Genomic DNA, 18678 nt, shown 5'->3' with positions numbered 1-18678 from the left:
ACAACATTTAACTGGAGCCGTTACACACGTCGATCCATCCTCAGCATTAACCGAGGTCAGTTCTCTCGGCTTCTGGAGACCGTAGCAATCTGCCTCAAGCCACAAGTACATACCCACAGCCACGGCATCAGCAGGCAACCCAGGGACCAGAATCTGTGATCTAGGGCTGATTCACAAACCCCTTCCTGCTGCCTGACCCGTTAACGGGAACCCCGAATACCGGAGCAACCCTGACATGTTCCATCCAGCAGAGCGCACTAAGGCACACACCACACCACCAGGCACGTGGCATGGACTTTTGGAAACTGGAGCCCTAATCTAGCAAAGCAACCTGTATGGTCTGACAGCAAAGCCATCTCACTGAGCTTCACGCACCATCGAGCTATTCAGTTTTGCTTCTATTCTGGGCCCCCTCTATTACTGTGCTTGGCCTGGGAGAATAGAAGCCAAGTCTAGAGGAGGCCAAACTAGGACTGCTTGGAATTATTTCTTGGACACTCTTTACAACTTTTACAAATCAATTCTTTGACAAGTTTCTCCTCCCCTACCCCTTTCTCTGCTCAGTTCTCAGGAGAACACCCACTCTTTGAACCGATTGGCAGATTCCAAGGCTGGAATCGTGTAGTCTGACCTCCTGGATAACACAAGCCAGATGAACACAGTAAAAAAAAAAAAGAATTGTATATGCCAGGGTGGGCTAGAGAAGCTTGTGCTATGCTGTGATCTAACACAGCACCTTCGACTGCCTGATTACCCTGACCCTCTGCGTCTCACAGACCCACTCCGCCTCAGCAACCAGCTCAGGATGTTAGGGATAATGCTGCTGACCTCCTTTGGAAAGTGCTTGGATATCTATGGATGAAAAGTGCTAGATAAGAGCTAGAGATTATTGTTATCCAGGCCTTCAGATCATTTCATTGCCTCTGGTCTCTCAAGAAAAAGAAAGGCAAGTCCCATAACAGAGCCAAGGCAGCTTGCAAAGCCTCTGCAAGAGAGTCTACAGGCCTCTGTATCAAAGGACGCAAGTCACCGTGTCTTTATACTAGGAGCAGGGAACGCACGTCACCGCTGCAAAGGAGGCAAGAGAATCTAAGCTGCCGCTTCCCTCTCTCCCCAGAGGGAACTACGCGCAAGTCTCTTGCTCCAACAAATTCAGACATATTCATTTGTTTTTACTATTTAAAACAAAAAACAAAAACCACGCAGACTTGAGGGCTGATAAGAAGGGCCCTGGAAAGTGAAACCTGCTGCTCAGCCATAAGACAAGATTTGCACATCTGGTGCACCAGTGAACCCCCAGGCTGGTCTGGAGAGACCACGCCTAAAATCTGAGCATTCAAGCTCTGTGATCCATTCAGATCTTGGCCTGTCTGCTGCCAAGGGGAACAGGACAAAGACCCACCGCACAGTCATCAGACAGTTGTGACCTTCAGTCACTAACAAGGAGGGGGTGGTTTCATCGTTCAGTGAGTGAGCCGAGCTGTGAGAAGGGGTTTCCCAGCTGGGGCAGGGATGTTTGCAATAAGAAGTCCTGGGGGAATTATAGCCCATGGATGGGTCATAAAACAATCAGCTCACTAACACGCAACATCCTTGTGCTGCTTCTGCCAACATCCCAAGTGAGCAAGAGCAGCCTGGAATGAATCCCTCCTGCCTCTCACGGAGCGCAAGCCCGTACCGCCACCACGAAACACTGCAACCCTGGAAACCACACATTTTCCACCTCGAATTCTTTCCCTCTTCACAGAGTTAATAAAAGAAACTTTGCCAAAGATCTAACGAGGCAAGAACCGTGCAGTTTGTAAAGTGGCTAATTCTCTCCCTGTTTAAACAGAAACAGCATTACAATAGCCCTCAGGGTTCCCTCCTCTTCCCCGCATGGAAATACAAGGAGGGGGACAAACTCATCATAAGCCTCATGGCTTCATTAGATGCCCAGGGTCCCTACATTTTCCGCTGTGGTCTTCAGGGTAGAGGAGGTAGCAAAGAAGTTGGGACAAAGAGGGCAGAGCGCAGCAGGCGGCCATGGTTCTGTGGGTAATCAACCCTCCAAATGCAGCTAACCCTACAGCTCCCTGCAAGCTCCCTTCCACCCTCTCCAGACAGCATGGCTGGGCCAGTTACTGTACTGCCAGCTCCTGCCTATGTTCCTCCACAGCCCCTGGGACCAGAGTATCCAGCAGGAGGTAACGTAGTTTCAAGCAGCAATAGCTTTCCCCGGGTCTGAGGGGAGATTGCCCAGTGTTCGGAGAAAGGAGACAGCACAAAGCCCAGCGGGGTGGGGGGCCCTTCCCAGCCCCTCCCCCAGCCACATGATTTTTTCCAAACGGCTGACAAAGTGCACAGAATTTCTGCAGATGGGAAAGCGGCTGCCCTGGGTGCAAGGGGTCTCCCAAGCAGCCACTTTCCTGGCACATGGTCCCAACACAGCTCTCAACAGGGTTTTGTTATTTCCCTGCTAAGCACAACTTGATGAACATCTGACGGTAGCTGGGCAGAGGCCAGGGTAACACAAGGCTGCAAGAAAACAGCAGGGGACTTCACTCAGTAACCATCTGCAGAAGCATCAGTTGGACCAGAGCTATCCCACTAGAGCATCTCTCCCCCCCTCGCCAGGCTATTTATCCCTGTGCATTTACCTTCTTCCCGCTCTCTGAGGTGAAGCTGTGCGACGAGTGACTCCGGAGGCTCCCGCCGCTCAGATCCAGCTGCGGTTTCCAAACGTCTCCATTGTCGCTGCCAGGCGATTTGGCTGGCGATGTGCTGGAGTTCACCTGGATGCCGGTGTGCACCATCTGCTCAGTGCACGTCAGCCGCAGGCTGCACAGGTACTCGTCTGTCTCCTTATCCACCACCAGCAGGCAGGTCTCAGACTCCACTGCTTTGATGCGCTGCACCACCTGGAAGGGAACAGAAAGGAGAAGAGAGATTTAGTTAGGCAACTGCAAACCAAACTGTGTGATCCACAACCCCCAGGCCACTCTCCCTGATGCAGCCGTTCCGCAAGGATGGGGTCTCATCACTCTTATAACGAGATTCTTGCCTAGAAACTGATAACCCCACACACACACAAACACACACACACCCCTCTCTCTCTCATATTCCCCAGAGTGCTGAAATATTTGATTCTTCCCCCCACACACACATATCGTTATGAAAGAAATGATCTGATTCTGTGCCTTCATCCTGGCTTGGTGCTACAAGACAACAGAGCTGAGGAAAGCAAATGACAGCTAAAGGGGCTGAGGATAGGATCTGGGGTCCGTCACCCCTAAATCCCTGCTCAGAATCCAGCTCAGGTCAGTAGGGAATGAATTGCTGTCAGGAGATGGTTTGGGAGGGCGGGGTTTGGCTGGGTTTTGTTCTTTAAACTGAGGGACCTGATGAAAGGAGCTGGTGGCATCCGGCCAAGCTAGTGAGAGGAAGGACAGGTTGGAGGTGGGAACGGGATGCTTGGTACCTAGTTTCTACTCCTGGCTCTGCCACAGCCTCCCCTATGCTCTCGGGCTAGTCTCTCTGTGCCTCAGCTCTGCCACCTGTACAATGAGGTAACAGCTCTGCCCTTCTCACAGGGGAAGGATAAATACACTGATGCCTGTGAAGTACCTGAATACTATGGTGACGGGGCCAGATAAGTTCATAGATAGGAGCAGACAAGACTCCACCGACAAAGCCATCCAAACAGCTATCAGCTGGTCCCTGTGTGGTGATCTCAGAGGACAGACTCTTATAGACTGAACATCACTTGACCTTCTACTGGGGTCTCCTGTTTAGGGCAGGAGGGGCAAGGATATTGCTGGGAAACTTGCCCTCCAGCTGGAGCGAAGCAGTCCAGGCACCAGATGCTTATAACCCCCAGATCCTTTTCAACAGTATGACCACCTAGCCAGTTAGTCCCCATTTTGTGGTTGTGCATTTGATTTACCCTTCCTAAGTGAAGTGATTTGCCCTTATCTTTATTGAATTTCATCTTGTTGAATTCAGATCAGTTCCCCGATTTGTCAAGGTCATTTCGAGTTCTAATCTTGTCCTCCCGAGTGCTTGCAACCCCTCCCAGCTTGGTGTCATCTGCACACTTTATAAGCACTCTCTCCACTCCGTTATTCAAGTCATTAATGAAAATATTGACTAGTACCGGACCCAGGACTGACCTCTGTGAGACCCCACCAGTTAGGCCCTCCCACACTTCCCTAGTTTATGAGAATGTTATGTGCAATTATGTCAAAAGCATTGCTAAAAAATCAAGATCTATCATGTATACTGCCTCCCTCCTATCCACCAGGCCAGTAACCCTGGTCTGGCATTCTGTTCTTGACAAATCCATGCTAGCAATTCCATATAATCCCATTATCCTCTAGGGGCTTCCAAACTGATTTTTTAAATAATTTGTTCCATTTTCTTTCCAGGTTTCAAAGTTAAGATGACCGGTCTATAATTCCCTGGGTCCTCCTTGTTCCCCTTTTTAAAGATAGGCAAACCTAGTAACCTTTCTCCACTCCTCTGGGACCTCATCTGTGTTCCATGATTTGTCAAAGATAATTACTAATGGTTCTGAGATTGCTTCAGCTAGTTCTTTAAATACACTAAGATGAATTCCATCAGGCCCTGTGCCGACTTGAATACATCTAACTTATCTAAATATTCTTTAACCTGTTCTTTCCCTAGTTCGGCTCGCATTTCATTGCCTTGCATATCTGGTCACCATTAGCCTTGTTAGTGACGACCAAAACAAAACAGGCACTAACCACCTCAGCCTTCTTGATGTCATCAGTTACTCGCTCTCTTTCTCAACTAAGTAGAGGTCCTCCACTTTCCTTTGTCTTTCTCTTGCTCTAATGTATATAAAGACCTTCTTCTTATTGCCTTCTATGTCCCTTGACAGGTGTTTCTGAGTTTGTCCCTACATGCTTGTGCTGTTCTTGTGTACTCCTCCTTAGCAGGTTGTCCATGTTTCCACTTTTTGTAGGATTGATTTTTGAGTTCCAGGTCATTAAAGAGACCCTGATGAAGCCATTTTGGCCTCTTCCTATATTTCCTTCACATCAGGATAGTTTGCAGTTGTGCCTTTAACGGACTCTCCCTGAGAAACTGCTGGCTCTGCTGAATTCCTTCTTCCTCTTAGAGTTTCTTCCCAGGGAACGTTACCGACCAGTTCTCAGAGTTTGTTAAAATCTGCTTTTTTTAACTGCACTGTCCTTATTCTGCTGCTCTCACTCCTTCCTTCCCTTAGAATCAGGACATGGATCATTTCATGATCATTTTCACCCAAATTGCCTTCCACCTTCAGATTCACTACCAATTAATGTTTAACCTGCCTATGGCCTGCAGCTTCAGTTGTTCTGATCAGGGTACAGGACATGTTACAATCACCAAGGTTACAAGTGACAAACAACCCCACTGCTCAATTACCTAGCATACCCCAGGCCAGGTCACAGAACCTGCATCCACAAATGGAAAACATCCCGATGAGAAATGTATAGACTGGAGACACAGCTGCTTGTCCCTGCACCAGCAAATCCACTGCACATCAAAAAATCATGTCACTCTCTGCATTGTCTCGTATCTGGAGGCAGCATGGCTGGGGCTCCCATCCATAACAAGAAGCCAGCCTGAGGAGAAGCTACCCAATCAATCCCCAAAAAATCCCTGCTGCTCCGTTTCAGATCTGCTTAGACAATTCATCAGACTCAGCTGCTCAGAGAAACCAGAGAAGGAGGGACAGTGCACATGAGCTTGTCCAGAGATAGAATTAGTGACAGAGAGACAGCCCTGCCATGGCAGGTAAAGCATGGGGAGGTGCCACTCCAGCTGTTCTGCTGGCTGGTGTGGAATTAGGGGGCAGGGTCTGGCCAGCCCCCATCCAATCCTGGTTGGGAAGATGGCATTACCACTGTTATCAGCAGGGTTCTCGCTGCCCTGCATGGTCCCTGCAGTTTATCTTAAAGCCTCAGCTCCCGGAGGTAACGGATACCATGAGAAGATCAGCTTTCATTCACAAAGTTTCACCCCTTCTGGCTGCAGAGAAAAGACAAGGAAGCATTGGCCAAGTGCACCCAAAAGGTTCAGAAAGCAGAAGGCAAATTAAGAAGAACACAGGGTGACCAGACAGCAAGTGTGAAAAATTGGGACAGGGAGAGGGGGGTAATAGGAGCTTATATAAGAAAAAGACCCAAAAAACGGGATTGTCCCTATAAAATCGAGACATCTGGTCACCATAGAAGAACACAAAGTTCTTTAAAAAAAGTTTCATGATTTTTTAGGCCTGACTTGTGCTTTTTTAAACACTCAGCACTACTCTTTGCATGAGATTTGAGGGGAGCGTAGACAGATCACTTGGGGACAAGATCAGTCTTCTGCTCTGCGTTTGTACCACATCCAGTCCATGGGATCCTGCGTAGGGCCTCTGGGCACTATTGTAACACAATTAATAGCCAGCAGAGGGAAGGAGAGCTCTGGTCACCTTGACATTTTGATCATTTTCAAAGGTTTGCGCGGAGTTCCTTGCTTCACACCTCTCCTGAAAGGGCACGGCAGCATTTCCTAGTCTGCTCTTGACCTGTCAGAGCCGACAGGGAAGCACCCCCTAATAACTATGGCTGTGGTGACAGAGTTCTGCCACCCCCGATCTCAAAGGAGATATTGTCCTGTCCAAAAAATCCACTGTATTGTAAGTGCTTCTGTACTGCCCAATGCACAGGCTCCAGGGTGACCTTTCGTCCGAGTGTGACAGATGGTCTGCACAGTGCAAAGCAGACAGAACGGCAGATGGCTGAAAGGTACTGCACTCCACTGCAGCACAGAGCCAGAGCCCAGCAATTAAGGAGTTAACGCTCTAACGGGGCGAGATGGCTGTTCTGAATGGTCAGATTGCATCACACTTTACAGCTTTTTTCACAGGGAGTTAGTTCAGTGTTGGTCAGAGGTGCGAGCCCTCTTCTGAGCCAGAGAACAGGTCCCCACGAGCAGCATTCAGGTACGCTTCCCTCACACCCCCTTCCCCAGCAGTGTCTCTTGACTGCGAGCTGATGGGCCACGCACAAGTAAACATCCTCTATGGTCCACTCGCTCACTGCCAAGACCGACAGCAAGAGACCCACATGGTGCTCATTGTGACTGGGGTTTCTGCAGGCATTCAGTGATGGGACTGAGGCCTAGTCCTCTCTAGAAAGATATGGTGAAGATACGTGGAGAAAAACACACCCCTGCATGACATCCCTATGCCGACATAACCCACAGTGTAGATACAGCTATGCCAACAGAAGAAGTTTCTACTGATGTAGCTAATGTCATTCAGGGAGGTGGGGTTCCTACACCGACAGAAAAAGACCCCATCTGTCAGTGTAGGCTGCGTCTATGCTACAGTCTCCATATTGTAGACATACCCTGAGACCACAGGTCAGTGAGTGTCACTAAACCACGATTACCTGGGCAGTCACTTCCACTCACTCCCAACCTGGACTAGACAGAAACCAAGGATCTTGTGGTGAAAGATTCCACTTGACCTTCAAACTCTCAATAGCCACTCTGCCCCACCGGGCCTTTCACCCTGAAATCTGAGCCCCACCAGACAACTGCTTCCAAAAGAAAGCTATGCGCTGGTCTAGCAGACAACAGGGGACTACAATCCAAGTGCTCTGGTTTCTAATCTAAGCTCTGACACTGATGGTCTAGGGGGACTTGGGCAAAGCACTGCACTCCCGTGTCCTTATCTGTAAAACTAGGGTTATAATAGTTACCTACCTAACGTGAATGTGGTGAAGAGCAACAGACTCCAGATGTTAGAGGTGTAAGTGACCTATTATTCTGCTAGTTTCTGTCCCCAAGACCTAGTTGGGATTGTTCCCTATAACACAGTTTCTAGAACTTTGCCCAGTCTAGATTTAAACATCTCAAACAACAGGGTTCTCACTCCTTCCTCAGGGAGAGGCTTCACCCACCTCAGAGACCTCACGTCTGCCTCAGCATCGTTATACCTAGTGAGCACATGAAAATTCAGGAAAAGAAACATCCTCTCACTTCTGCTCATCATTACATGCCCAGCCAAAGAAGCTGTTCCTGGTGTCAAGGACAGCATTCACAGGCAGCCTCCCTATTACCCACCCCCATAACGATGGGCTAGCAGCATGAGGATTGAAAGCAATCGCTCCATGTCTGCAGTCTATGCACGTGCCTTATAGAAGGCCTAACAAACAGACTTGGCTTATTATGCATCTGTGTAATTATGCAACCTTCATTAACATGTTGAAGTGCCCCTGCAAAGAAGAGAAAGGCTGCAAAGGCTCACAAGGGGGTGTAGTGATGCCCAGTCACCAGGGCTCCAATGGTAATGTTTGCCATGGCGACCTCCCCCACACCAGTTCTAAACTGGCTCTGTTAAAATGACATTGCACAGTGACAGTCTATGTCCCTTTTCCAATGATTCCTCAGTTTACAGCTCAAAAGAGGCTACCCCAGCTGACACCGCTGCAGCCTCAACCTGGGGTCTAAACACCGAGGAGAGGGGGACTCAACAGGCGGCCGGCGGCCAAATCCGGACTGCCAGACGCTTTTGAACAGACCACAAAATCTTTTCATTTGTTTACTTATTATCGTTATCGTTATTGTGGTGTGAAAAATGTATCTCTGGTGTCTGGATCTTGACCAAGAAATCTGGACCTTGACAAAAAATAACTGAGTACCTCTGATCTAGGAGGTTCCTCTCTGCCCATATTAGCATGGCTGGTGTTAGCTAGGAGGGCGGGGGCTAGAGGACACCCAGGCTTAACCAATTATCAGGTGTTACAACTACAACTTGCCTTGTCTACACTAGGATTTTAACCTGTGTTAGTCAACACAGCAGGGCGAGCACATGTTAAGTTGCCCGTCCCACAAACACTGGGAAGCAGGCTGCAATTTTGCAATGAAGACAGGAGCAAAGCACCTTGAACCTACTTCCTATGTTTGCTCTTTCTGCTTGCTTTAATCTACAGTTAGAAAAACAACGGAGGAACAAATAAATACAATCAAATGTCATCAGCTTCTGCTTCCTGAGCATGCAACAAAATTATAAACAAACGGGAACCCTCCTTTGCAAAAGGCTCTTTGCTACTGGCTGTTTCAGATGCAAGTGTAAACCGGTTATTAGCTCCAAGGCTGATGTCCCTAAGAAAAAAGGAAAAGCCAAGCAGGATCCGACCAACCGTTCACCGAGTCCAATATCCTGTCATCAACAGAAGCCAATGTCCGATACATATCGTGTAATATTCCCACAATGTACATCGTTTTTCAGCACTTAGTCATGGAGGAAGTTTTTTCCTGACCGCGAGAAAATTACCAGCTTATTGTTTTGAACTATGAGGGTTGGTAGCCCGGCCCTTTGTGACCTTATCCCAGCTAATGTGACTGCAGATGCTAACTCGATTCATATCAATGTTGAATCCTTCCTGGCACATGCTAAGCTATCTGCGTTAGTAATACTCTGTAGCAGTGAGTTCCAGAGGTTAATTATGCCTTGCTTAGAAGAAAACGTGGAGAGGATGAAATGTCTCTAGTTTCACTTGACCTACACAACTGAAAAGCCCACACATATCATACACGAAATTGATGCCTCAGCAATGTTGAATCAGCTTTCATTGTCACATCAGATTTTAGTATATAAAGTCTTCACAATTTTCTGGGGTGAGACACCGCTCGGTAGGTAATAAGAACACACTCATCCACTCAGCAATTAGAACAGAGCAATAGAAATACCCTGACTCCATTCCAAATATAACTGGAGGGGCAAGTGTTACCTTTTGCAGAGAGCGCTCAGGTACACAGCATCGGCTTAATTAAGGACCAAACAATAAAAGCCAGGCCCTGGCTGGGTGTCAGTTACACAGCACTTTAATGGCGTTATCACCGCTTGCAGCACACCTGGGGATGGCTCTGTATCTCTCAGCAAATCAGTCAGTCACTCCATATTTTTAGGACCCACTGTTGGCAACTAAAAACTGACACCCATTACTTCCAAAGTGCTGTTGGTTCCATGAAGCATGCAGACGACAGATCACCATGCTGCCCGCAGAAATTATTACAGGAGGCGCCTGCCATATGCTCTAAGCTACTAAAATATTCAACCCTGCAGTGCTCTGAAAACTACAGATAGACAAAGAAACTGCCCAAATGGGACTCGAAAGCACCAGGCTCTTGAAAAGCAAAGAGCTCTCCAATTCCGGCTAGAAGCTGCTTGTTTCTGGCCATTATTTTTCCAAAGTAAATTGTAGTGAATTCAAGTATAAATTATGTGATAATAATTATTGTGAGCATTTACACAATCTTTGCATCAGTAGATGCCGAGGTACTTTACACAGGTCAGTAAGCATTACTGACTTCACAGGGCATAACAGAAATACAGCAAGGAGAAGTGGCTTGCCCATGGTCAAAAAGTGGGTCAGTGGCAGAATCAGAAATAGAACCCAGGTCACCCAATTCCCAGCACCATGCTCAGAATCACAGAATTGGAAGGGACTTTCAGAGGTCATCTAGTTCAGTCCCCTGCACTCAAGGCAGGAGGCAGTATTATCTAGACCATCCCTGACAGGGGCTTGTCTAATCTCCTCTTAAAAACCTCCAATGATGGAGATTCCACAACATCCCTGGATAATTTATTCCAGTGCTCAGCTACTCTGACGGGAAGTTTTTCCTAATGTCCAACCTAAACTGCCCTTGCTGCAATTTAAGACTATTGCTTCTTATCCTATCCTCAGAAGCTACTTTCTGCTGGAATCTGTTCACCTACAACTCAGTGTCTGACTATGTCACAGCAATGCCCTGACCATGTCATAACACCCTTTGCTCTTTCCTACCTTGCCTGGCCTTGGCAGAGACATAACACGATTATTGCGCAGTTAGATGTCATCCATACAGACAAGATCAACCATGCTATAACACACTGTCATCGTTGAAACTTACTAGGGTACACCGGATGCCCCAGCACGGTAAGATAATGTTGCTGTGTAGAGCAGGCCTAGAACTGTGTGGGAACCTATTTTACTGTAATACAATGGGGGATATTGCAGATTATGTATTCCTTATGCCACCCAATCTTAAACCAAACATTGCACCCTCAATAAATCTGTATGTTATTCCCTAATAACCAGAAACTTCTATGCTTAAACTCTGTACCATTCACTTTTTCTTAACATCATCTTCATAAATTTTTTTAATCTACTGCTGGTCATCTGGCAAAGGGAAGCTTTTAAACAAACATTCAGAGGGAGGATCACCCTCCTAGCTTCTCTGCCCACCCCCCAACTTTAGCACATTCCTGAAGACACCTTCCAAGGAGCCAGGAGAGCAGGGGATAGTAGGGAGGTTTCAGGCATATGTAGCAGGCTCCATGCTCCATTTGAAGAGTCAAGAAAAGACTCAGCAGGCTTAGAGTTCTGGTCCTTGTCCCAACAGGGATCTTACCCCCAATCAACTGCTTATCTCTGTGTGAATTACTCTATCCACCTTGTGGTACAGGGACCATTACCCAAAGAGAGACACTCTTTCCATCACGCTAGCTTCACTTGGAAACTTGCCTGGGAAATCCAGCAGAGAATGGGAAAGCTACTCAGAGTCTTATCGTAAATACACAAGCAGTTTTAGTGCCCAAACCAGGCACTGACAGATCCCCAGAAGAAAAACACCACCTGGGCAACCCAATTCAAAGCTGCTAGTGTAGGGCTCTGCATTTGACAGCTAAATAAAAAGCCTTGTTGCTAGACTGGACATAGCAGTAGGAAATATACTGTAGGGAATAATCCTGCACTGGCAGGGGAGGAGGTGGGTTAGACGTGACTTGATAGGACTTTCCTGACTTTAACCTCTCTGAATATAAATACATAAAAAGTGGGGGCAGCAGGGGGCATGTGAACCATTGGAATTACAGGAAACAAGTTAATGACCCAACATCAGGGCACCTCATTCCACCAGCAGGCGATACAGACACAGCAGATGAAAAGCAGGTGCTAAGGATTATTAACAAAAACTTTCCATGTCACTCTGGCTTCCTCACACCCAACCTCCAGCTGAAACCCACTAGCAAACAGCTGGACTGCTCAGCCCCACATTAACTGTCATCTGGCGGTCCCTCTTGTTCCAGCTCTTGACTTGGACAGATAGAGGGATCCAATACGAGTTAGACTCTGTTCCAGGGCCCATGGACAGCCCATCTGTCCATGTGCAGCCCCTTCCCCAGCACCCACCCATGGACAAACAGACCATCCCCAATTCCCACAGACTGTCTGCAGGAACCCCCTTACCCCAGCACCCACCCACGGACAAACAGACCATCCCCAATTCCCACAGACAGACCGTCCGCAGGAACCCCCTTACCCCAGCACCCACTCATGGGCAAACAGACCATCCCCAATTCCCACAGACAGATCGTCCGCAGGAACCCCCTGCCCAGCACCCATCCACGGACAAACAGACCATCCCCAATTCCCACAGACAGACCGTCTGCAGGAACCCCCTTACCCCAGCACCCACCCACGGGCAAACAGACCATCCCCAATTCCCACAGACAGATCGTCCGCAGGAACCCCCTGCCCAGCACCCACCCACGGACAAACAGACCACCCCCAATTCCCACAGACAGACCGTCCTCAGGAACCCCCTTACTCCAGCACCCACCCACGGGCAAACAGACCATCCCCAATTCCCACAGGCAGACCGTCCGCAGGAACCCCCTGCCCAGCACCCACTCACGGACAAACAGACCACCCCCAATTCCCACAGACAGACAGTCCTCAGGAACCCCCTTACTCCAGCACCCACCCACGGGCAAACAGACCATCCCCAATTCCCACAGAAAGACTGTCCGCAGGAACCCCCTGCCCAGCACCCGCACACAGACAAACAGACCATCCCCAATTCCCACAGACAGACCGTCTGCAGGAACCCCCTTACCCCAGCACCCACCCACGGACAAACAGACCATCTCCAATTCCCACAGACAGACCGTCCGCAGGAACCCCCTGCCCAGCACCCGCACACAGACAAACAGACCATCCCCAATTCCCACAGACAGACCGTCTGCAGGAACCCCCTTACCCCAGCACCCACCCACGGGCAAACAGACCGTCCCCAATTCCCACAGACAGACCGTCCGCAGGAACCCCCTTACCCCAGCACCCACCCACGGACAAACAGACCATCCCCAATTCCCACAGACAGACCGTCCGCAGGAACCCCCTTACCCCAGCACCCACCCACGGGCAAACAGACCGTCCCCAATTCCCACAGACAGACCGTCCGCAGGAACCCCCTTACTCCAGCACCCACCCACGGGCAAACAGACCATCCTCAATTCCCACAGACAGACCGTCCGCAGGAACCCCCTTACCCCAGCACCCACCCACGGGCAAACAGACCATCCCCAATTCCCACAGACAGACCGTCCGCAGGAACCCCCTTACCCCAGCACCCACCCACGGGCAAACAGACCATCCCCAATTCCCACAGACAGACCGTCTGCAGGAACCCCCTGCCCAGCACCCACCCACGGGCAAACAGACCGTCCCCAATTCCCACAGACAGACCGTCCGCAGGAACCCCCTTACCCCAGCACCCACCCACGGGCAAACAGACCATCCCCAATTCCCACAGACAGACCGTCTGCAGGAACCCCCTGCCCAGCACCCACCCACGGGCAAACAGACCATCCCCAATTCCCACAGACAGACCGTCCGCAGGAACCCCCTTACCCCAGCACCCACCCACGGGCAAACAGACCATCCCCAATTCCCACAGACAGATCGCCCGCAGGAACCCCCTTACCCCAGCACCCACCCACGGGCAAACAGACCGTCCCCAATTCCCACAGACAGACCGTCCGCAGGAACTCCCTTACCCCAGCACCCACCCACGGACAAACAGACCGTCCCCAATTCCCACAGACAGACCGTCCGCAGGAACCCCCTTACCCCAGCACCCACCCACGGGCAAACAGACCGTCCCCAATTCCCACAGACAGATCGCCCGCAGGAACCCCCTTACCCCAGCACCCACCCACGGACAAACAGACCATCCCCAATTCCCACAGACAGACCGTCCGCAGGAACCCCCTTACCCCAGCACCCACCCACGGGCAAACAGACCGTCCCCAATTCCCACAGACAGACCGTCCGCAGGAACCCCCTTACTCCAGCACCCACCCACGGGCAAACAGACCATCCTCAATTCCCACAGACAGACCGTCCGCAGGAACCCCCTTACCCCAGCACCCACCCACGGGCAAACAGACCATCCCCAATTCCCACAGACAGACCGTCCGCAGGAACCCCCTTACCCCAGCACCCACCCACGGGCAAACAGACCATCCCCAATTCCCACAGACAGACCGTCTGCAGGAACCCCCTGCCCAGCACCCACCCACGGGCAAACAGACCGTCCCCAATTCCCACAGACAGACCGTCCGCAGGAACCCCCTTACCCCAGCACCCACCCACGGGCAAACAGACCATCCCCAATTCCCACAGACAGACCGTCTGCAGGAACCCCCTGCCCAGCACCCACCCACGGGCAAACAGACCATCCCCAATTCCCACAGACAGACCGTCCGCAGGAACCCCCTTACCCCAGCACCCACCCACGGGCAAACAGACCATCCCCAATTCCCACAGACAGATCGCCCGCAGGAACCCCCTTACCCCAGCACCCACCCACGGGCAAACAGACCGTCCCCAATTCCCACAGACAGACCGTCCGCAGGAACTCCCTTACCCCAGCACCCACCCACGGACAAACAGACCGTCCCCAATTCCCACAGACAGACCGTCCGCAGGAACCCCCTTACCCCAGCACCCACCCACGGGCAAACAGACCGTCCCCAATTCCCACAGACAGATCGCCCGCAGGAACCCCCTTACCCCAGCACCCACCCACGGACAAACAGACCATCCCCAATTCCCACAGACAGACCGTCCGCAGGAACCCCCTTACCCCAGCACCCACCCACGGGCAAACAGACCGTCCCCAATTCCCACAGACAGACCGTCCGCAGGAACCCCCTTACTCCAGCACCCACCCACGGGCAAACAGACCATCCTCAATTCCCACAGACAGACCGTCCGCAGGAACCCCCTTACCCCAGCACCCACCCACGGGCAAACAGACCGTCCCCAATTCCCACAGACAGACCGTCCGCAGGAACTCCCTTACCCCAGCACCCACCCACGGGCAAACAGACCATCCCCAATTCCCACAGACAGACCGTCCGCAGGAACCCCCTTACCCCAGCACCCACCCACGGGCAAACAGACCGTCCCCAATTCCCACAGACAGACCGTCCGCAGGAACTCCCTTACCCCAGCACCCACCCACGGACAAACAGACCGTCCCCAATTCCCACAGACAGACCGTCCGCAGGAACCCCCTTACCCCAGCACCCACCCACGGGCAAACAGACCGTCCCCAATTCCCACAGACAGACCGTCCGCAGGAACCCCCTTACCCCAGCACCCACCCACGGACAAACAGACCATCCCCAATTCCCACAGACAGACCGTCCGCAGGAACCCCCTTACCCCAGCACCCACCCACGGGCAAACAGACCATCCTCAATTCCCACAGACAGACCGTCCGCAGGAACCCCCTTACCCCAGCACCCACCCACGGGCAAACAGACCATCCCCAATTCCCACAGACAGACCGTCCGCAGGAACCCCCTTACCCCAGCACCCACCCACGGGCAAACAGACCATCCCCAATTCCCACAGACAGACCGTCTGCAGGAACCCCCTGCCCAGCACCCACCCACGGGCAAACAGACCGTCCCCAATTCCCACAGACAGACCGTCCGCAGGAACCCCCTTACCCCAGCACCCACCCACGGGCAAACAGACCATCCCCAATTCCCACAGACAGACCGTCTGCAGGAACCCCCTGCCCAGCACCCACCCACGGGCAAACAGACCATCCCCAATTCCCACAGACAGACCGTCCGCAGGAACCCCCTTACCCCAGCACCCACCCACGGGCAAACAGACCATCCCCAATTCCCACAGACAGATCGCCCGCAGGAACCCCCTTACCCCAGCACCCACCCACGGGCAAACAGACCGTCCCCAATTCCCACAGACAGACCGTCCGCAGGAACCCCCTTACCCCAGCACCCACCCACGGGCAAACAGACCATCCCCAATTCCCACAGACAGACCGTCCGCAGGAACCCCCTGCCCAGCACCCACCCACGGGCAAACAGACCGTCCCCAATTCCCACAGACAGACCGTCCGCAGGAACCCCCTTACCCCAGCACCCACCCACGGGCAAACAGACCGTCCCCAATTCCCACAGACAGACCGTCCGCAGGAACCCCCTGCCCAGCACCCACTCACAGACCGACCATCCCCAATTCCCACAGACAGACCGTCTGCAGGAACCCCCTGCCCAGCACCCACCCACGGGCAAACAGACCGTCCCCAATTCCCACAGACAGACCGTCCGCAGGAACCCCCTTACCCCAGCACCCACCCACGGGCAAACAGACCATCCCCAATTCCCACAGACAGACCGTCCGCAGGAACTCCCTTACCCCAGCACCCACTCACAGACCGACCATTCCCGCCCCAGCCAGACCGACTGCCCACGGCCCCCCGCCCCAGACCCACACACCCACGGCGGGAGCCCCCGCCCCGGCAGCCCTGCAGACCTGGTGGTGCGTCTCCTTCTCCACGTTCACCCCGTTCACCTCCACCACCCGGTCCCCAGCGCGCAGCGCCGCCGCCTCGGCCGGGGAGCCGGGCTCCACTTTGCGGATGAACTGGCCGCTCTTGCCCTTCTCGCCGTGCAGGTGGAAGCCGTAGCCGCTCTCCCCCTTGATCATGTGGCAGAGCCGGGGCTTCAGCTGGTCCTTGGCCATGGCTGGGGCCCTTCCAGCCGCGCGCAGCGGGAGCTTCCCGGGGGCAACCTCAGTGCCCGGGCGCCGAGCCCGGAGCGCCGCAGCTGGAGGCGCGGGGCCGAGGGACCCCGGCTGGCTCAACAAGTGGCCGCAGCTCCCCGGCCCCGGGGCGGCTGGTGCGCTCCCTGCCTGCGCCTCCCTCCGGGCACCTGGCGAGACGGGGCCCCTCACGCGCGGAGAAGCGCAGAGGCAGGAGCCAGGCTGCGAGGAGAGGAGGCGGCGGCCGGGCTGCTGCTGCTGCTGCTGCTGCCGCCGCCGAGCGGGGCCATGCCGCGTCCTCCGGCCGCCTCTGGGGTCCCCTGCACCAGCCCCCCCGGTGCCCGCGTGCGCCCCGCTCGGCCCCTCCGGCTCCGGCGCCCCGACTCGGCTGCAGACCCGCGCTGCTGCTCCGCTGCCCGCGGCTCTGACTGCTCCGGCCCCTGCCGCTGTTACTGGGGCTGCAGCGCCTCCTCCCCGCTGCTTACGGCTCCAAGTGACATTGCAGCCGGGGGAAGAGCTTGGAGGCCAGATGTGACCATGGCACCTCCCCCTGATGCAACCCGGAACCTTCCAGAGCTGGCTGGGGGTCGGGGGGGGGGGATTATTATAGACTCCCCACCAAAAACATAATCCAGCCACATCCCAGCATAGACCTCGGGGCAGGGGGAAAGCTGTCCCATCTGTCTCATGCTCTTTGTGGTCTCTCTGAATTGGTGCTAGTCCTGTCCCATGGGACGTCAGGGAGGGGCTCACAGGAACACCACTGGTAGGTCCCCACCTGGGTCATGTCAAATGGGGTGCAGGGAGGTCTGGCTGGGTCACCCTCTTTCCAAACCCTAGTGAGTTCTTTGCTGATCACACCAGGGGCCCAGCTAATCACTGAGTCTTGGTGAAAACCACTTGGTGAAGGGCGTGCTTAAAACTAGTCTTTATTTCATTCCAGCCCTTTGGCAGGTGTCAAAGTGCCACCCAGAACCAGTTAAACCCATCCAAGAGGGAAGCCAGCTGGCTTCAGTGCGATTCCATAGCCCAGGGAGTGAATCAGGTATAAGGGCAAAAATGGTCCAGTGAGCGAGCTGTACAAAGAATGGGAGGATAGGGGTAGCCGAGGCCCGAGAGCATGAGTCTCAAAACTGATGGTGAATAAGTAACTAAAATAATAGATTTGCAGGATGATTTCCCATTGGACTTTAGTGGGAGTTGTTGGATCAGCCCTTAAAAACAGCCAACATGGGACTCTGCCTGGTCTTTGCCGGGAGAGAGCTCCCCAGCCCATTCCAAGCTAAGGCTGGTGTTTGACCCCCATGAGATGCAACAGCACCTTATCCCCACCAGGCTGGTCTCTGCACTCAACCTCACACCTGGAAAGGACCAGGGGCTGTAGGCTGGCCAGACAGCAAGTGTGAAAAATCAGGACAGGGATGGGAGGCAATAGGTGCCTATATAAGAAACAGCCCCAAATATCAGGACTGTCCCTATAAAATCAGGACATCTGGTCACCCTAAGGGGCTGTAGCTTATTTAAAGGTTTCTGCAGGGCTGGGAGGCTGACATGGTTCTGTGTCATGAGATGGTGCTGAACAATCCCAAGGCTTGAAAGCAGGTGCAGCTGAAGTTTCCTTCTGGTCATATATTAAGAGCATCTCTTTCACATGGCCTATTTATTTGTCTGTTATTGAGACAAGACAGATTTCTTCATAGGCATTCAGACCCAGTTCCTCAAAGGTATTTAGGCTCTTAACTTCCATTTATTTCAGTGCAAGCAATAGCCCAAATACCTTTGAGGAATT

At 52.6% G+C, this 18678-nt stretch overlaps 1 protein-coding gene across 1 annotated transcript in view; it reads right to left on the bottom strand.

Moving 5' to 3' along the window:
- Positions 1-17156, bottom strand: part of SLC9A3R2 (SLC9A3 regulator 2) — a 104100-nt gene extending 86944 nt beyond the window's left edge. Inside the window, exons 1-2 of the mRNA XM_030579101.1 lie at positions 16662-17156; positions 2640-2900 (exon numbers count right to left, since the gene is read on the bottom strand). Coding sequence (XP_030434961.1) covers positions 2640-2900; positions 16662-16871 — 471 coding nt within the window. The 5' untranslated portion in view covers positions 16872-17156. The remainder of the gene's footprint in view (positions 1-2639; positions 2901-16661) is intronic.
- Positions 17157-18678: the final 1522 nt, after the last annotated feature.

This window comes from Gopherus evgoodei, chromosome 10 (assembly GCF_007399415.2).
Source record: "Gopherus evgoodei ecotype Sinaloan lineage chromosome 10, rGopEvg1_v1.p, whole genome shotgun sequence".
NCBI lineage: Eukaryota > Metazoa > Chordata > Testudines > Testudinidae > Gopherus > Gopherus evgoodei.
Note: the sequence above shows the minus strand (reverse complement) of the source record. Positions and strands in the feature narration are given on the sequence as shown.